Consider the following 17,923-nt stretch of genomic DNA (forward strand, 5'->3'; position numbering starts at 1 on the left):
CTGACATAGGCAGCTACTAGGACTCCAATTATATGGCGAATGGCCTGAGATGTGGAACATCCAAAACTTGCCCAAGGTTACAGATCTTATATTATTGAGCAGGTCAAAGATAGACTGGCTAGGAAGCTCAGAACCACTTGCTGGACCACACATCTGCACAGATGTTCTCCCAGGGAAACTGGGGAACTCACAATACTTGCTGAGCTATACATCTGTACGGATGTTCTCACCTGCACTCTGGGGAGCTCAGAATACTTGCTGAGCTTCACACCTGCACAGATGTTCTCAGGATACTGGGAAGCTCACAGTACTTTACTGAGCCACACATCTGTACAGGGGTTCTCACCTGGACTCCGGGGAGCTAAGAACACTTGCTGAGTTACACACCTGCAGAGATGTTTTCCCAGAAACACAGAGGAGTTCTTGGAAGCTTTGGAGTAAGGATTAACATAATTAGCATTATCAAAGTGGTGACTCCTGAATATAAAGTCCTGGCTATTATTTTTCCAGTAGATGACTGGCAGGGCCATCTCTACCCTATAGTTCCTTCTCCTTTGCCTCCTGGAGTTAATGGTCCAGGCCCCAAGTCCCTGCCCTAAAACATGAGGGTAAACTCAGTGTGCAAGCAACTCTGAAACAAAAGAGAAACCGATTTTATAGCTTCTCAAGAGAAGAGGGTGATACGGAGTAATTCAAACCAATGAAAATCGGCTTCGGGTCCAGCTAAGGCAAGACGGGTCTCCAGACGCCCACATCATGGAGCTATTATGCTGCAGAAATCTTCTCTAGAGATGACTTTTACAACCTTGTGTCTGCAAGCTTGTTCTCCCCCGAGCTTGGGATGCTGATGCTCGGCGACTGGGGATCAAGGAAGGGCTGCTGAGACCAGAAAGCCAGCAGTGTATTATTCCAAGTGGACTTTCTGGAACTAACCTGCATGCTAAGATTCTGCTCTGACATCAACTCACTCCTCTCCAAAGGTCCAGAGCACAGTCAGGAAATCCATGCATATATCTGCTGCCACTGCCTCCTCAGGATGATTAAAGATTCAAGGTTCAGGCCAAAGACCACTTTGGATAATTGCATCCTATCTCCCTGCTGCTCTTCTATGTGACTGTCCTTGACTGGCCCTGCTGGCTCCTTTAATCACTCAAGTGCTTCTCCTGCTACCATCCCCCCAACAAATGGAAGGCACCCTAGGAAAACAGGCTGCCAACAATCACACAGTCTCCATCTGGAGCCTGTGCCCAGGTCTGCTCACAGGCCACAGCTCACCTGTTCCAGGTCTGCTCACTTCCCTCCAGCCTGGTCTTTCTCTTTGGGTCTTTTTTCACCCTATGGACATCAGTAGACTTTCTCTGACTTGGACTTTTATTCTCCTTGTTCAACCTTGAGTGAGATTCTCATCTGTTTTTGCTCCTTTGGGCTGATCTGGGCACAACTTGGCCTTGGGGACCTTAACCGTGACCACACACCCTAGGACAGGCTCCCTCCCAGACTCACCTGGGTCTCAGAGTTTGACCTGGTCTCTTCTACCCCAGAGGCCTAGAAGCCCCAGGTTTACTGGGAAAACCCACAAGCACCTTAAAGCACCAGCCATTGGGGTCCTTAGCTACCTGTCTGCCAGGTGTGCTGCAGTGTGCACGTCTTTCTGGGGACTTTAATAGTAACTTGACTAGGACTTGAAGCCAGAAATATGATTTCCAAAACCAGAGTCCTGCCATGGAATAGCCAGGTAGACTTGAGTATGTGGTCTCCCCCTCAGGAACTACATTTCTTCATCAGACCCCCTTGAGTAACCCATCACCTCCACATGAAGCCTGAGACAGGCACAAACCCTCAGGCAGACTGAGTGTTCATAGATGGGCAGGCCCAACATGGGGCACCCCCTGCCCCCGTCAGGGCCCAGTCATCCAGAGGGCAATGAAATAAAGAGTATGTATATCCCTGGGTCCCACGGCTGGTCACTGGTTAAGCAACTGCAAATATTTAATCTACCTACCAGCCCACGGGGTGGGTAAGGTGGGTGGTAATGTTATCCTGATTACACAGAGGAAGAAACAGAAGCTTAGAAATACTGAGTAATGTTTCCAGCCACCAGCTGCTGAGAGGCAGGGCCAGAAAAAGCCGAAGAGCAAGCGGCTTCTTGCCTGAGTGGAAAGATACCCTGGGGAAGCCAGCCAGTCCATGCCCTATGGGGCTCCAAGTGGGAGTGCCAAGCTTGCCCTGCTGCTCCTCTAATGAATGGCCGACTGTGAAGGCACTCCACGGGCTGGTCACCGCCCCCTGCCGCCCAGTGCATTGTTTGTTCTATGTTTAAGAAAACTCAGCAACCCTGGCTCTTCCTACTTCTCCTCTCAGCAGGGAATACTTCATAAATTTTCAGCAGCACAGCCCATGGCATTGTTGCACTGGAAGGAAACACATCCCCTGCAGATCCACATCCCTCCTTTAGAGAAAAACACAGGGGATCTGGGATGTCACAGCACTTGCTGGTCCACAGGACATTAAGAGTGTGTGTCTCAAAGTTGTATAATCTGGGTTCAAAATCTGGCTTGGGCAATCCCCAGCCAGGAAGCCATGTCTTCGCCTCTGTGTACTGTATGTTCAATGTCTCTCTCTCCAGTACCATTGTTACTCTTGCCCCTCCCCCTTTTCTCATACCATGGGTATAACTATTTACCTCGCATATTTTTATGCATGAGAAACATGTTCATTGTATACCATTAGCATGGTACACAGTAAGTACTCAATAAATGCTGGTATTTTGTTTCCTTCTAATGCTGGATCCAACCTCCACTGCCATAGATGTAGCCTCTGAAGTCTTGGGCCACCAACTCCTCTCCTGGATCATGACCCTACATGAATCTCACTTAAATGCAATGACTGCCAGGGTGGGCCTGGGTCTGCAGTGCTTGCAAGTTTCCCAGGCCTGACCCCACAGAGAAATGAGTGGTGCAGAGAAGGATGATCTGCACACCACCAAGAGCGAGCAGCAAGCTGGATGTGTGTCTACATAGATGGGGTGCTGTGGGTGGGCCCATCACTGGAGGGGTTGCCTGGGGTTCTGCCACTAGGCAGATCTGGCTCTGGACCCCGCTCTACCAGCATTATCTGCCTCTTGGGGGCAGGGGTAAAAACAGGTGTAAATGCATTGTGGGGCTGGCAACCACTTCTCTGAATGGAGATCCCACTAGGTGAGAGAGAAGCACTCGGAGGCTGTGTGAGAAGGCGCACCGGGAAGGTGCTGGGCCCCGGGGAGACAGGGAGACAGGCAGGAGAGTGAGGTTTCTCTGTTTTGGAAGAGGGAAAATTTTAACTAACATTAGTTTGAGGAAGATCCAGATTCCTTTTCCCAGGATAGTCAAGTCAGTAATGGGAAGATGGTGCCCTGGGAACTGGGAGGGAAACCCAGAGTAGGGGAAGGCAGGATGCTGAGCGCCTCCTCCCTGCATGCTCCATGTCCTGTTATTTTGTTCTTACAATGTCTTCGTATTAAATACTACCATGAGCCCCACTTGCAGAGGTGGAAGCTGAAGCTTAAGGGAGTGATGTGCTGCATTTGGGGCACAGGGAGGCCTGGCTATGCTGGGAAGGGCTTCCTCCACCTCACACTGCTGGCTGGACCTCAGGAGCAGCAGACAGAACTGACAAGTGTCCCCTCTGCATGCCAGCCCAAACCCCACGTGAGGACAGGGACTCTTGCTCTGAACCTGCCCCTGGCCCCATGGCAGGCCTGAGGACCCCAGGATGTGTGCCCCTCTTTACCCGGACCCGGTCACCAGCAGGGTGTATGTGGAGAGCTGATAACTGTGACTCTGACCTTGAGCTGGTCATGGGGGACAGGCCAGGGCAAGGCTTGCCTGCCAGAAGCAATCTCTCTGCTTGGTTGAGCTCATCAAGGAAGAAAAAAATAGGCTCATTTCTTTCGCTGGTGGTGGTGGTTGTTTTTGTTACAGATAGCCCTACCTCAGGGACAGCGAGATCCATGTGCTCTATAACCGTGCGTGGGAACATTAGGAAGAAGCCTCTCCCTGCCTTCCCCAGCACTCTGCTACAATTTCTCTTGCCTGTGAGCTCAGAGAAGGGTCCCCAAAGGTGGGGCGGGCAGGGTAGGGGGCAGAGATGGTGCTACACCTCACATGGCACCTCACTAGCACCAGAGCTGTAGTCTTTCTTAGACACAGATCTGAGGCCATCAGGCCCCAGCTCAGAAGCCTGCTGGGCTCCCGAGTCTTTCTGCATGTGAGTCCTGACTTCACCCCTGAGCTTCTGGAGGTCTGCAATATCTAGTTCCAGCTTCACTCTCCCAACTTGCAACTGATAAATCCCCCAGTCTATTCAAACCTTCACCCCCGCCCCCATCAGCCTGCCCCTGCTGGTCCCGTCTCTTCACATCCCAAGCTTTCTTGATCCAAAGTCTGCCCAATTTTTGCCTCTCCCTTTCTTATCCACTGACTTGATGATTATGCCACAACGACATCTTCCTTCCTTTCAGTGTGGTGGTGACTCTTCCAGACCGGGACACGTCACCTTCTGTTGTCAAGGTTTCAAAGTATAACATTTCCACGGCCTCCACTCCCAGTTTGGAAGGCCCCATCCAAGTGTCTTGCTGGGATTTTCTTTCCCAGCCTGACCCCTCTGGGGTCTTTGGTCTTCTGCTCCTCTTACAAGCTCTGCCTTCGCCTGTCCCCTCAGCAGCCACCCACCCTGGGATGGAGGCCCCTTTCAGATATGTGACCCGGCCTCTACGGTTGCCAGCCGGGCTCCCTGTGGCGAGCCAGGGAGTTACACGGAAGCAGCACCTCACGTGACCATCCAGATACACAGGTTTCCTTTTTAAAAAAAAAAAAAAAAAGATTTATTTCTTTATACAAGCACTGGGTACAGTCAGATGCACGGGAGGGTGAGAGAATTCACCAGAGTCAGAGCAGGTAGACTGACAAAGTACACTGCTGAGGGGAGCAGCGGGCGGCAGGAGAGGTCTGCGCAACATGTGGGACCCTCACCCAGTGGCCGGGGATCGAACTGGCACTGCAGAGGCTGCAGGCAGCTTCGCAACCCAGCGCTCAACCGCTGCACCACTGGGGAGGCCCTTGATACACAGGTTTCCTTTTAATCCTTCATTCATTTCAAACCAGAGAAGAGGAACCATTTACTTTCCTATTGCTTAACTCAGAAGTGTTTAGAGTGTTCTTTGCTGAACAAGTTTTGTGCACACGCAGATGCACGCGTACACAGATACATAAAAGCTAACACCAATGAAAATCAAATTTAAAAAATAGGTTAGGAAAACGCAAGCCTCTAAGAGGTGTAATAAGTGACTAATTTTTATTATTCCTCTTAAATGCTTGGATAATCTTACCACAAATCATATCTTTATTTAAGAAAATATGATCTACTCGATGCAAACCCCAAAGGGCACTTTGGAGAGAAGCCAGGCTATAGGTTTATATTCTTCCCATTTTCAAATAAAATGCAAAAGAAAAACTAGTAATCATTTTAATGAGCCTTTAAATAAATTCTTGGCTAGAGCACATTGAAGTCATTTATACAGAAACCCACATATATATATTGCTGAGAAAGGGACTTTGAGACTAAAGAGAATTTCCAAGAATCACTCTACCTTCCCTTTCCTTTAAGTAATTACTTTGAATTAAACCACACCTCACACCTCAGGTCAGCTTCAGCACTGGTCACGCTTGCAAGGACACATGCAAACTCGTGTCTTTCCTTCGATGATGATCCAGTTCTCTCCTGATCTCTTAGCTTCCCTTTATTCTGATTTTTCGGTCCCTGATGATGTCTGAGACTTTCACTCCTGAAGGGTTCATTTTAGCTCTTTTTCCGGACACAGCAAGAGAAAAAAGCTATAGACTTGCCATCAGCAAATGAGAGAAATTGGATCCAAGTTCTGTTCTTTTCCCTTTTTGTTCTTCTCTCTCACACTTTCCCCCCTAAGCACATCTCCTGAAACACTTCTCTAGCCTCTTGGCAACTGCTAATTTATGAGGCAGGACAAACGAGGTGGTTGTGAATTAACAAGAGTGAGGCCATTTCTCTCCATCAGCAGAATAATTGATCTCTCAGGCAGTCAGCAGGTTTGGTTTTAAGAGACAGAGGAGATATGGGCAAAGCTGCCTCCTGGACAGCTCTTTAAAATCCCTGAGTTCTGGCCCGAGTATCCTCCCAAGGAAGCTGCCCTGCAGGGCCCATTGTCAGCACCAGAGTCACGACCAGGGAACTGGTTCCCAGGGAGCCTGAGTCCAGTGTGTGACTAGGTCACCTTCATCGGAGGGCTCACACGCGTCCCCTCTGCAGCTTATTTCTTCCCAAGCAATATTACATTTCTCATTTCATCCTAGTTATGCTCCCACAAGGAAGGGGGGGGTAAATGACCTTTCATCCCCATTTTACAGACTAAGAAACAGAGGCTCAGATCATGTAAGTGACTTCTCCAGGGCCCCACAGCTGACAAAGAGAAAAGTCGAAACCGGAAATCCTGATTCCTTCCTGACAGTCTCTTCCCAGGGGGCCGGTCTCATTTTCCTGACAGCCACTTGGCCTTGGCCTTGCCACTCATCCATTCTGTCCTTCAACATGCACAAAACAGTTTGGATTTCAGGTCCTTGGTTTCTCTTCCGGGTTCATTGGCACTGGGATTCTGGCTCCAATACCCTTTGGGACCAGTGAACCAAGAAGCTATAGGTGTTTATGTGAACCACCGTGTAACACACATTCAGAGACCGGTGGGGGGTATACACGCCCAACTGACCCCTCTGTAGTCACCCCTGTGCCAATGGGGTTCTGCATCAGATCTGTGTCCACTGCCCACAGTTGGGGTATCTGACAGAGAACACTGGACTAGGTATCAGGAGACCCAGTTTCTGGCTCTGCTGCAAGTGACTTAAGACCTCTGTTAAATTAGGATCCTCCCATCCCTAACATGTGGTGCATCTCAAAAGATAGTCAGATAAGCATATCAGGCCAGGGAAGTGGCCATCAGATACCAAATTTGAGTAGGTCACTGGTGCCAAAATCTTTCATCACTTATAAATGAAGTATCACAGAGTTACTGGTGAAGTACGGAGAGAGCTAATTTATATATAGCATTTAGAACAAATCCTGACACACAGTAAATTCCAAAAAAATTGCTAGCTGTTACTTCTTCTGCTTACATTATTATTGTTAATATCAATATTATCATAGATTCTCATTACCTGTGGAAATAGAAACATATTAGCATTAAGAGGGACGTGTCTTACTTGCTCTTGAACATAGAGTTTAGGAAGCACATTTTCCCAAGGGAAAGATCAGGGGCCACAAATCAAAGAAGTTGCTTGAGACTACAGGGGCAGGGAGTGTGCAGGGGCAGGGCTGAGTCACAAGGCTGGCCCCTGCCCACTGTCTGTGGACATGGTGTCCTTGGCCCTGCGCTGCCACAAGAGATCCAGACAGCATCTCCAGATCCCATTCCTATAGGAGGGGGGTGGGGACTCCTGGAGACGACAGGGGTACCCTGTGGGGGCACATCAGCTCTGGCTGATCAAACTGCTCAGTCAGGCCACGGAGAGGCCACTGCTCTGAGTTCTATCTGCTGAGCCAGTGGGGAGCCCCCATTGTCTGATCAAGACACTGTAACTTCTGAAAAGTTGGCCTAGATGGGAGTCCCTGCTGGCCAACGTCTGGCCATGGTCCTTTCAAGGACTACCCAATAGCGATCCACTGAGCCCAAAGTTCATGGCTCATCACGTTACCATGCAGCCCTCCAAGAGGCCACCCAGATCCCTAGAGCTAGGAAAAACATCAAAGTAAGGACCCAACCTTGCCATTGTACAAATAGGGACAATGGAGGCTCTTGGGAAAGGGGCTGGGGAGGGTTGATGGCTTATTCAGTCATGTCAGGCAGGATGTCTGCCTCCTCCTCCCACTCCGGCAGTCCTACCCACAGTGGCATGACGGCCCCTTTGCGCTGCAGGATGTACACGTGATGGGGCTGAGTAAAGGGAGGTCTTTGCAAACCATGCTCAGCTTAGCTTACCTGTCACACAGAGCATAAAGGTCAGGGATATTTACTAAAACTTGTCCAGTGGCCCTGAAGACCACTTTGCAAATACCAATGTTTCACCCGAGACAAATTACTGTGCAGAATATGACACCTGATGCAAATTGGCTACAAGGGACTAAAGCAGATTTGGGGACAGCTTTGCCAGCCTTTGCACTCTATCTGAAACACATCTGTCTGAAATACCCCCAAATACAGATGTTTCATATAAAGATGTGCAGAGAAAAGTTCCTGAGAAAATCAGAAAATAAGAACAATCAGGCCACGGCTGCCTGGGTCTTCACACTCACAAGACAACAGTCATCTGGAATTGATTCGTGGAAGCTCCCTTCCAGGGGAGCTGCCGTGGTCCCCACCTGGTCCTCCTCACTCACTGGCATCACTGTCTGGCCCTTGTATCCACTTGGGTTTGAAACCCCAGGTCTGTATAGAGCTGTTTTCTATATGCATCTGCCCAGGTCCTTGTATACTTTTGAAAGTAGGAACCTCCCCTCCAAAGACTTTGTTCAGAGGTAGACATCCAACAGAGCACTTAACGGCCTAAAATTATCTTTCTACATTTTCTGGTTTTGCTTTGCTTTAGTGTAAGAGATCTTAATATCTATGAATAGAAAGTGTTCTATCTCAGAGCTCACTTTTCCTATACCTCCAAGAATCATGCAAGACATCGTGAAAGAAAGCGGAAGACTAATATTTTAAAATCTGCATGGTGTTTTGTTTAGAGGTTTGCGGGTGTCCCACAGAGCCCGGGTTATGCTGCTGCATTAAGAGACTGACACGGGAATAACCATCATTCCCGCACACTCCAAGGCTCTGTAACGGCTTGACAGGTGGCTTGCCCATCGAAAAAAAATTGGTCCCTCCTACTGTATTTCTGTAGGGTAGCCTGGAAGCAATTATCCTCTCACTGGTAAATCAATTAGGAGGAGACTCTCACACTCCCCTCCTCTTTTAAGAAACTGCTAATCCTCTTAACACGAATGGGCAGAAAACCGGAGCAGAGAATTACGGATTACAGAGCAATGGCTGGCCTGGGCTTCCTCTGTGCCAGGGCACTGGCCTCCAGCAGATCAGAGTACATGGCATGGCCCATGTGGTCAGAGGCAGGGGGCAGAGATCCTGGACCCCAGCTCCTTTGCAACAACCAAGTGGCTTACCTACCTGAGCTTTAGTTTCCTCACCTGTCACGTGGGGATGAAAATACCAGGCTCTGGGGATTAACAGTAAAACTTAGAATGGAGTATAGAAATGCACCTATCAGCCCAGTGACCACACTTCTTAGAAAAAGAAGGCGCTCAGAAAGAGAAGCCATTATTCTATTTTGTGTCAGACCAACCAGTCCTGTCACCACACAAAGACCTCTACCCTGTAGCAAACTGGTCATACTCCCTGACAATCAGATCGTCCTATTCTCTCTGCCATTTCCAAAGCAATGTTTTAAAATCTGTAGCCACCTTTGAACCACAACCTGCCTGCATTTCCCTACCTGCTCAAAGGTTTGTTATCAAAGACACCCGGATGGCCCAAGCCCCTCTGCTGTGAGGCACAAAACCTTCAGTCTGTCTGGACAAAGCTCAGCTCTGTTAAATGCAGACATGACCTGGGCACAGGTTGATCTGCTTCGGTCTGAGGACGAGAATCAGGGGACAGTAATGAGATCTAGGGACTCGGGGACCATTAATAGCTTGTAAGGGGAAGGAAAGCTGTGTGCTGGGTCTCAGACCCCAGCTCTGTGAATTGAGACTAATGGTAGAGTTGGCAGGTTCTTAACCTCCACAGATATCTTAGGGCTAGGAGTGGGACTCAAGAGGTTCACAAATCCCTAAAAATAGTTTTCATATTTTTGTGTGCAGGTGCATACTTCCAGAAAAGAGATCTAGAGTCTTAACTATATTTGTAAAAGATTTGCAGTTTAAGGGCTATTCACAACTGCTTGCAAGATGAATCTATGGTCTTCAGCTCTAGCATTCAATTGTTCAAATAACAATGCTGAAAAATGTAAGCTTGGCAACTTGTAGGGGCAAAGATAAGAAACATGCCCAGCTAGAAACAGTAACAGGTGGCTAAACAGTCCTGATGATGAGGATTTTGGCACTTGGCTGGTGGGCATGGTCTCAGGTTGGGGGACCCCTGGGACTGGCTGTAACGTTGATCACCAATAATGAAACAGGAGTCTGCAATTCTGTTTCCTCCCTTTGCTGGGGGTATTTGGAGACCCCAGATGTACGAGTGGGGAAAAGGGGTGGGATTGTGATTTATGATGTTAAGGGCCAAAGCTGCTCTACTTTGAGCAGCATCAACAATAATACACTAAGTCACAGTTTGGGGCTCCCCAAGTAGGAGCGAGAGATCACACACATCTTCAGAGTGAGCAGAAGATCTCCTGAGCCCACCTTACTGAAGCAGAAAAAAACCCTTGGGGAGTGCAAATTAGACTGCAAGAGGAGAGCCTGGCAGTACCACGTCCAGTCTTTAGAAACATGAAAATGGTCTTTTCTACCCTTATTTGTTTACTGGGCCAGGCCTTCCAAGCTGAGGGAAAGATTACCCTGCCCCAATGCCCATACGCTGCACAGCATGTATTTTCTAAAACCAAGTGTTCTTCCATAGTGCCCAGCCCTCTCCATGACCAAAGTCTGACCTTCCATGATTCCATCCTCAGCCTGGCTGCTTGGTCAAGAGGAAGGGCAGAAGCAGAGAGGCCACTGGAACCAGAGCTGTTCTCTTGTGCTTCAGAAGCAGCTCTGGGTCAACTTAAAGAATTCAGGGGCTGCCTAACCATCCCTTGGCTGAAATTAACTCCCTATCAGGCACTCCTTGCAAGTAGACCAGCAAGACCGAAACTCAACTTGGGAGCCAGCAGACCTCTACTCCAATCCCAGATGCCTCACTGACTGCTATCTGACCTCAGAAGGTCATATAGCCTCTCTGAACTTTACCTTACTCATCTATAAGATGGGAACAGACTCCAAGTGAGAATAAATGAGCTAAGTACTCAAAGCACTCAGCCATCCCAGGCACAGAGACACGCCTGAGCCGGCATCAAGGTTCACTGTTGTTATTCTTACTGTGACCCAATGAGGTTGCTGTTGGATTTAAGTATCTAATGATCTTGGCCCATACACAGGTATTCTACAAGCATTTCCATTGCTATTGTTTTTTTTTTTTTTTCCCTTAACTCCTGGACTAGGCAGCCCCGCTACCCCGCGGAGTGCTCAGAACCACAGCCCCTTGTCTTACCTTCCTCTTGTTGGTGGGATTGACATACAGGTAACTGAGGACGGTCTTCAGACCCACTTTGTCATTCAGCTTTTCATAAGTGGTGCCATAATCTGTTGATCTGCAGGGAAGAGAGAGAAAGAAGAGGAGAGATTGTTTTACCAAAGAGGGGATTGTGTTTTAAGGGGAGTCAGGTTCTCCCTGGCTCTGCTCCTTTGTTCCCAAATCACATGAGTTCTTGAAAGTGTTCTTCAGAGATAAAGGCCCCTTTAACTTTAGGAGCACAATTAGACTAATGCATTTGGGTCCTACCTAGGCCCTCCCATTTGCTTCTGGCATTTCTCAGAGACCTATTTTTCTGCCCTTTGTAAAACTGCAGTGCCAAGAGCTGCTGGAGCCTGCCGTGGGGTGCTCGCCCTACCCTAGGTTCTCCGTGTGGCCATGGGAGGGCCAGGCAAGGTTATGGCCCACAGGGAGCTGTGCTGGTAGGCTACAGGGAGAGAAGCCAGACTGGCTTTCTCTGAGGTCAATGGGGTGCACCCACCCTAACTTTCCCTCTACTGAGACCTTACAGGGGCAGGATGCATGGTACCCAAGAGTTTGTGGGTCCAACGCCAAATCAGGCCACACCAGGCAAGGGTCTAAAGATTTCATAGGAGCAATGTTGTGTTAGGATGAAAAGCCAATGACACTGAACTGCTGCCAATGGTTCATCATTTCAATTATCCTGCTGGCTACCTGCTCCTCCTTTGGGCCTAGTTTCCAGGCCTCTGACCTTGTACCAAAAGCACAAGTCAGGGCTCAGAGAAACAAAGGCCAACCCACAGCCCTCTCCATCAAGCCCTGCCAGGGGAGCAGGGAGAGTGGGTGCTGGACAGTGAGACTCAGCAGCCAACCTCTCTGACACACTCTCTTCTTGCTGACCCCACACCCACCCCACACAGCTCCCTTTTGAAATCCCTGGTACCAACATGTCCTCACCCTCTTTCTGTTGGGACCTTCCTTAGCATGAATCACAAAGCTTACTCAACATGGGAAAGTCACAGAGGCCAACTCATTTCCCCATGGCCCTCTGGCCTCATAGCTGGCTGCATTCTGCTTTGGATCTCAGTTCCTGCCACTGGCTCTGTGCCTCTGCTACTAATTACCTGTCTTTGTCTTTTCCTTGTTCCTTTACTCACCTTCGAACACTAACCTGCTCCTGCCCCAGCCCAAAGCGTCATTGGCGAGCTGAGTAGCCAAACTATGGGAGAACCTTTAAGAAATACTTCCAAATCCATGCAATCTGACAAATTCCATGTCACCTCACCTCTGCTGAGGCTTCCCAGCCCTCTTGCCAGTCACCACTCATCTCCCCTCTGCTCCCAAGCAAATTTCCCCCTCCATCCACTCTGCATCCCGGCACACAGTACACGACTCTTGCTAACTCTTCAACAGTAGCATGATTCATTTCCTGCGTTCCATTTCCCCAATCATAAATGTAAGTCCTCAAGGTCAAAGAACTTTGGAGAACACTATGGTAAGTAAAGAACATGAGCTTTGGGTGTAGCAAAATCTGTTTCAATCCTAGATCATCAGGTCTCTGGTGGGAGGGCCAACTGCAAGTTATTGAAATTCCTGGAATCTTAAGATTTCCGTCTTAACAACGGGGATACTTTCATCTCACAAGGCATTTGTGAAGATGCAAAAATATGAATCATGGGAAACTTAACAGGTTGTAGGTATATTGTTAAAAAAAAAAACACAATAAAATGGGTGTTCATTTCTGTTCCAAAAGTGAATTGTGGATCATGCACACTCAGCACATATTCTGAACAAAGGTTAGGACTTCAAATGCCTCCCTAGGCTACTGGGAGGGCCTCCCTAGGCCTCCCTAGGCCCCACATGGTCATCAGCTAAGCTCACTTCAATGCTCCAGCCCTCAAAACTGACACTTGTCTTCCATCTCCTGTCTACATCAGGCACCAAGAATCACCTTCAATCCTCCCCTGTCATAATCTCTCAAACCCAGCTCAGTCTCCAAATCTTAATGATTCTATCTCCTAAATATTTGGGACCCCTAGTCTTTCCACTCTCACCCCATGCTCTGGCTCATGCATTATCATTGTTGCCACAATCCCCCCAGTTGGATCCTCTTCTTCCCACCTTCTCAACCTCCCACTTTCCTCCATGCTGTCTGTTATCATGTTGGATGCCAATCACCAAGATCTGTCCACTCCCTGCTGGTAATCACCTGTGGCCTACACACCAAGAAGGTGTATCTTACAAACCTATTTTTGTGAAATCTGATTCCATTCTCCTTTTACTAGACTCATTTCCAGCCCCTTTTCTCCAGCCTTGCCAAACATCACAAATGGCAGGCCTTTCCATTGCCCTCCCTATCCACACACCTCATCCCCTTCACCTGATCTATCCAGCCACTATATTCACTACTTGGTAAATTAATCTTTGACCTTCAATTCCAAAATCACCCTTCCTCCAACAATGGACTGGAAAATTAATCACAGTTTCCTTTCTGGGCTCATACTACCTTGTACATATTTCTATTGTAGCATTTATGCTATCGATGGGCTCACACTACGTTTATTCTGGGAGCTCTCTTGACTATAGCTCCCTAAGAACAAAAACCATTTCTTATAACAACCCTGATGTCTTACAGCAAGGCTGGCACAAAGTAAGTGCTGAATATATTGATTTTTGTATTGTTTTACTTTGTCTTTATTTGCGATAATGAATGAATGAATGAGCTTGTCCAAATGTTCAAGTTCTTGACCAACTGTTAATGTGTAGTGACAACTCAACTCTTGAAATAGCCACACCCTGAAAGCACTCTTGACACTCTGGATGTTGGCAAAACAAGCCCAGACTGGGATGATCTAGCGGCCTCTGTTGCCAGGGAGGGATGAAAGCTGCCTCCCACCAGCTTCAAGGTGAACTGATCAATTCCCTGGTCCAATGCTCAATCAGGCTGCACCCACAAAGGATTCCCCAGCACTCTTGCTAATCAGCACTCATGTCCCCTCTGCACCCAAGCAAATTTTCCCTCCAGCCACTCTGCACCAAGGCACACAGTACATCCCTCTCGTTAACTCCTCAGCAGGAACATGATTCATTTCTTGTGTGCCATTTCCCCAGCCATAATGTAAGTCCTCAAGGACAAGGAACTTTGGAGAACATGGAAAGAACATAAGCTTTGGGTATGGCAAAATCTGTTTCAACCTTAGATCAGCAGCTATCTGGTGGGAAGGCCAAGCGCAAGTTACTTAGTCTGCTGGGGCCTCAAGTTTCTCATTCTATCCAGGACAGAGGAGGAAACAGGCCACAATCTTCAGACACTGTTACGTAGTCTTACTAATCCATACAAAACAGAGAATGGATTCCTTCTTGATTCTATGCTCTTGAAGGCATAAAGACAGCATGGTTTGGGGGAAGAATATTGAACTTGGAATCTGGAAATTTAGACTAGAGAAGTGTTTCTGAAATGTACTCAGAGTGCTATCCTGAGAAGTTAATTCTCTAAATGTGCTCAAGAAAAATTACTCTGACACTTGTTAAAATGTAAGGCCAGGGCCTCCCCTGGTGGCTCAGCAGTTGAGCACTGGGCTGTGAAGCTGCCCGCAGCCTCTACAGCACCGGTTTGATCCCCGGCCGCCGGCGAGCATCTCACAGGGCGAGCGGACCTCTCCTGCCATGCCCACTGCTCCCCTCAGCAGTGTACTTCATCAGTCTGCCTGTTCTGTTCCCCACTCTGACTCTGGTGAATTCTCTCACCCTCCCGCACTTCTGTCTGTACCCAGTGCTTGCATAAAATAAATAAATCTTTAAAAAAAATGTAAGGCCAACTTCATGAAGGACTCTCAGGTATAGGGACCAAGGGCTTGTGGGCCTGCAGTAGCAGGGAGAGAGTGGGCTCAGCCAGGAAAAGTGCGAATGTATAACCAGAGAAGGGCAGAGGTCACAACTGAGAGGCTTAGGGTTGTTTTTGCTAGGCTGACCTGATGCGGTTCTCACAGAAGGCAGGGTGATCAAGCATCATCTGAAGTGAGATGGGGTGGAGGACGCTGGCCAGATACTGAAGATAAACAGATGTTAAGGAAGGGAGATTCCGGCTAAACTGACTTACCAAGTGCATGCGCAAACCAGGAGCAGAGCCAGGACAAGTTCATGATGGATTCAGGCAAACAGATAAAGGACCTTGGAGCACTAGATAGATGGGATATGCCTTTAACGCTCAAGCAGAGAACCAGATGCAGGCACACCAGCAGACTGGGGGGCTGGGGAGAGCGGCCAGGAGGCTGGCAGCAACCAACACTCCTAGCCCCCGTGGTCCCAGAGCTCTCTCAAGGTCTCCCTCTTACGTTCTTGTAATAATGATCTCCCAGCCCTGGCATCCCTACTTATAGGTAAGCATGCTCAGGTATCCATAACCATAGGCGCGTGTACCCCCTGCTCACACGTCTCAGCCCTGGGTATCCTTACATGCCACATGATCACACTCCCAAACACTTTTTGCATCAACACTTGGGAGCACTGTTTAGAGCTTGCGTGGGCAGAGAAAGCAGAGAAGAACGCAAGGCCACAGGTGGTGGTCGCAGAGGCTAGTGGTGGGAGGCAAAAAAAAAAACAACTTGATTTAATTTAATTCATTTCCCTACACCAAGATTCTCAACAAAATTGGGCTCTAGAGGATCTACCCCAGGACAGAGCCTCGTTGAAAAAGAGTCCAGAAGATCCTGACTAGTGTTGAGTCAAGAAAAGAATCTTTGCCAAGTCTCATTCTGCCAACCACACAAGAGGTTTCACTCAGATAAGCATAAGATCCCTCCTGGAACTTACATTTTATTATCCCACCAACAAAGTGCTAAGCCGTTTTCCAACCAGCGACTCTTCCTCACGCTATATATAGCAAACATCTCACTTGTAAGAGCTAAATTCTCAGGGCTCCCTGCATGACTGATGTCACAACAAACTTCCTTCCAGAATCCAAATAACCCTCATCAAAGGGAGTGTGCTTAGCACCACGCAGGCTCTCTTTCTACCAGCCGCACAACGGATTCCCAGGGCCTTTGCTGTTTTCCAAAAGTGGCTGCTGAGAGTAGGGACTTCCCAACAAAGAGCACTCCACACTCGCCCCCTGCACGCCTGGCCAGTGTGCTCATTCAGGCTGACAAACAGTAAAACACCTCCAGGAGCCAGGAGCCAGGAGGCCTGGACGCTGTCCTTCCCGGCATGGACACTGCACACAACTCTGTGGGCCCTTTGCCTGGAGCGAGGCGCAGCTGGCAGAGAGATGCCTCATCCTTGCTGCCAGAGACAGCTGTGCCACAGAACTCGCTTCTAGAAGAGAGCAAACTATCGTCCCCCTGGTGACTCCAGAATCTGCTGGTGGGGAAGCAACACCTCTCTTGGATTTTAAAGCAAGCCTCCCAATCTTGACATGAGGCTTCGGACACTGTTCAGAAAGCTGAAGCCATCACACCCAGCGTGAGCACACGCCCAGGCCTGGCACGGGGCCAGCCCCTGCTTGGACGTCTCAGTACACACAGACAACTGGAGACAAGTCCTGAGAGAGCATCACGGAGCTGCCACTCCTGGTACCCAGCTCAGCGCCTCCAGTCCCAGCAGGTGAATCCACTGCCGTGTGTGTGTGTGTGTGTGTGTGCATGTCATACACGTGTGCACTCACTTGGTTTTTTTCATTCCTTTTCATATATTATTTCCAGCACACAAAAAAGCAGAATGAGATGCTAATCACATGTCTGCCACTAGATGTAAGGAGTATTTGTGTTCATAAACAATACAGCATCTTTCCAATATCTTTGCACTGACAGGCATAGAACACACAGAGACATGTGTTCCACGTTGGCTCCTTCTACTGATGTGCAGTTATTGGGATTTAACTGAGTCGACATGCCTCACTGGTCTCCTGTTAACTGATGCATCAACTACTATTTTCATTTTACCTTTTAAACTACCAATGAATATTTTTATTTTAAAACTTCTTACTACTGGAGCCTCCCTGGTGGCACAGGCGGTTGAGCGCAGCGCTGTGAAGCTTTCTGCAGCCTCTGCAGTGCGGGTTCGATCCCAGCCAGCCAGGGAGATACCCACATGGTGCAGCAGACCTCTCCTGTCTCGCCTGCTGCTCCACTCAGCAGTGCTCTCGGTCTGTCTGCTGTTCTGTTCCCCGCTCTCTATCTGGTGAATCCTCTCACCCTCCCACACATCTGGCCTGTGCCCTGGTTCTTGTGTGCATTAAAAAAAAAACTTTTTACTACTATAAATCTTGTCTTTTCCTGATCCTTTGTTCGGGTTCCTATAATCCACATATGTGTGAAACCATCCAATAAAAATGAACAATGATGTAAGAAAATAAATAAATTTAATTATGAAAAATTTCCTATTATAAACAACGTCTCAATGACTATTCCTACATGTGCCTTCATGTGAATCCATAAAGGAAAGCTCTTCTGGGGAGACGCCTTGATGTACAATTGATGATGGCTTCATACTCTAGGCATAGCTTCTACATCTCTGGTTATTGACAAAGTTTTCTCTAAGGAAGGAGGCTGTCCCCTCAAAGAGACACTCTCCAGTCTCACCAACTGGCTACTTCTTCATTCCAGGGCCTGAGAACAG

The 17,923-nt window shown here is 48.4% G+C and overlaps 1 protein-coding gene across 1 annotated transcript in view; it reads right to left on the reverse strand.

Moving 5' to 3' along the window:
- Positions 1-17,923, reverse strand: part of SORCS3 (sortilin related VPS10 domain containing receptor 3) — a gene marked incomplete at both ends in the record, with an annotated part of 526,499 nt that overhangs the window by 286,677 nt on the left and 221,899 nt on the right. Inside the window, one exon of the mRNA XM_084245318.1 lies at positions 11,306-11,405. Coding sequence (XP_084101444.1) covers positions 11,306-11,405 — 100 coding nt within the window. The remainder of the gene's footprint in view (positions 1-11,305; positions 11,406-17,923) is intronic.

The sequence above is a fragment of the Talpa europaea genome (genome assembly GCF_964194135.1).
Source record: "Talpa europaea genome assembly, chromosome: 10".
Classification (NCBI taxonomy): domain Eukaryota; kingdom Metazoa; phylum Chordata; class Mammalia; order Eulipotyphla; family Talpidae; genus Talpa; species Talpa europaea.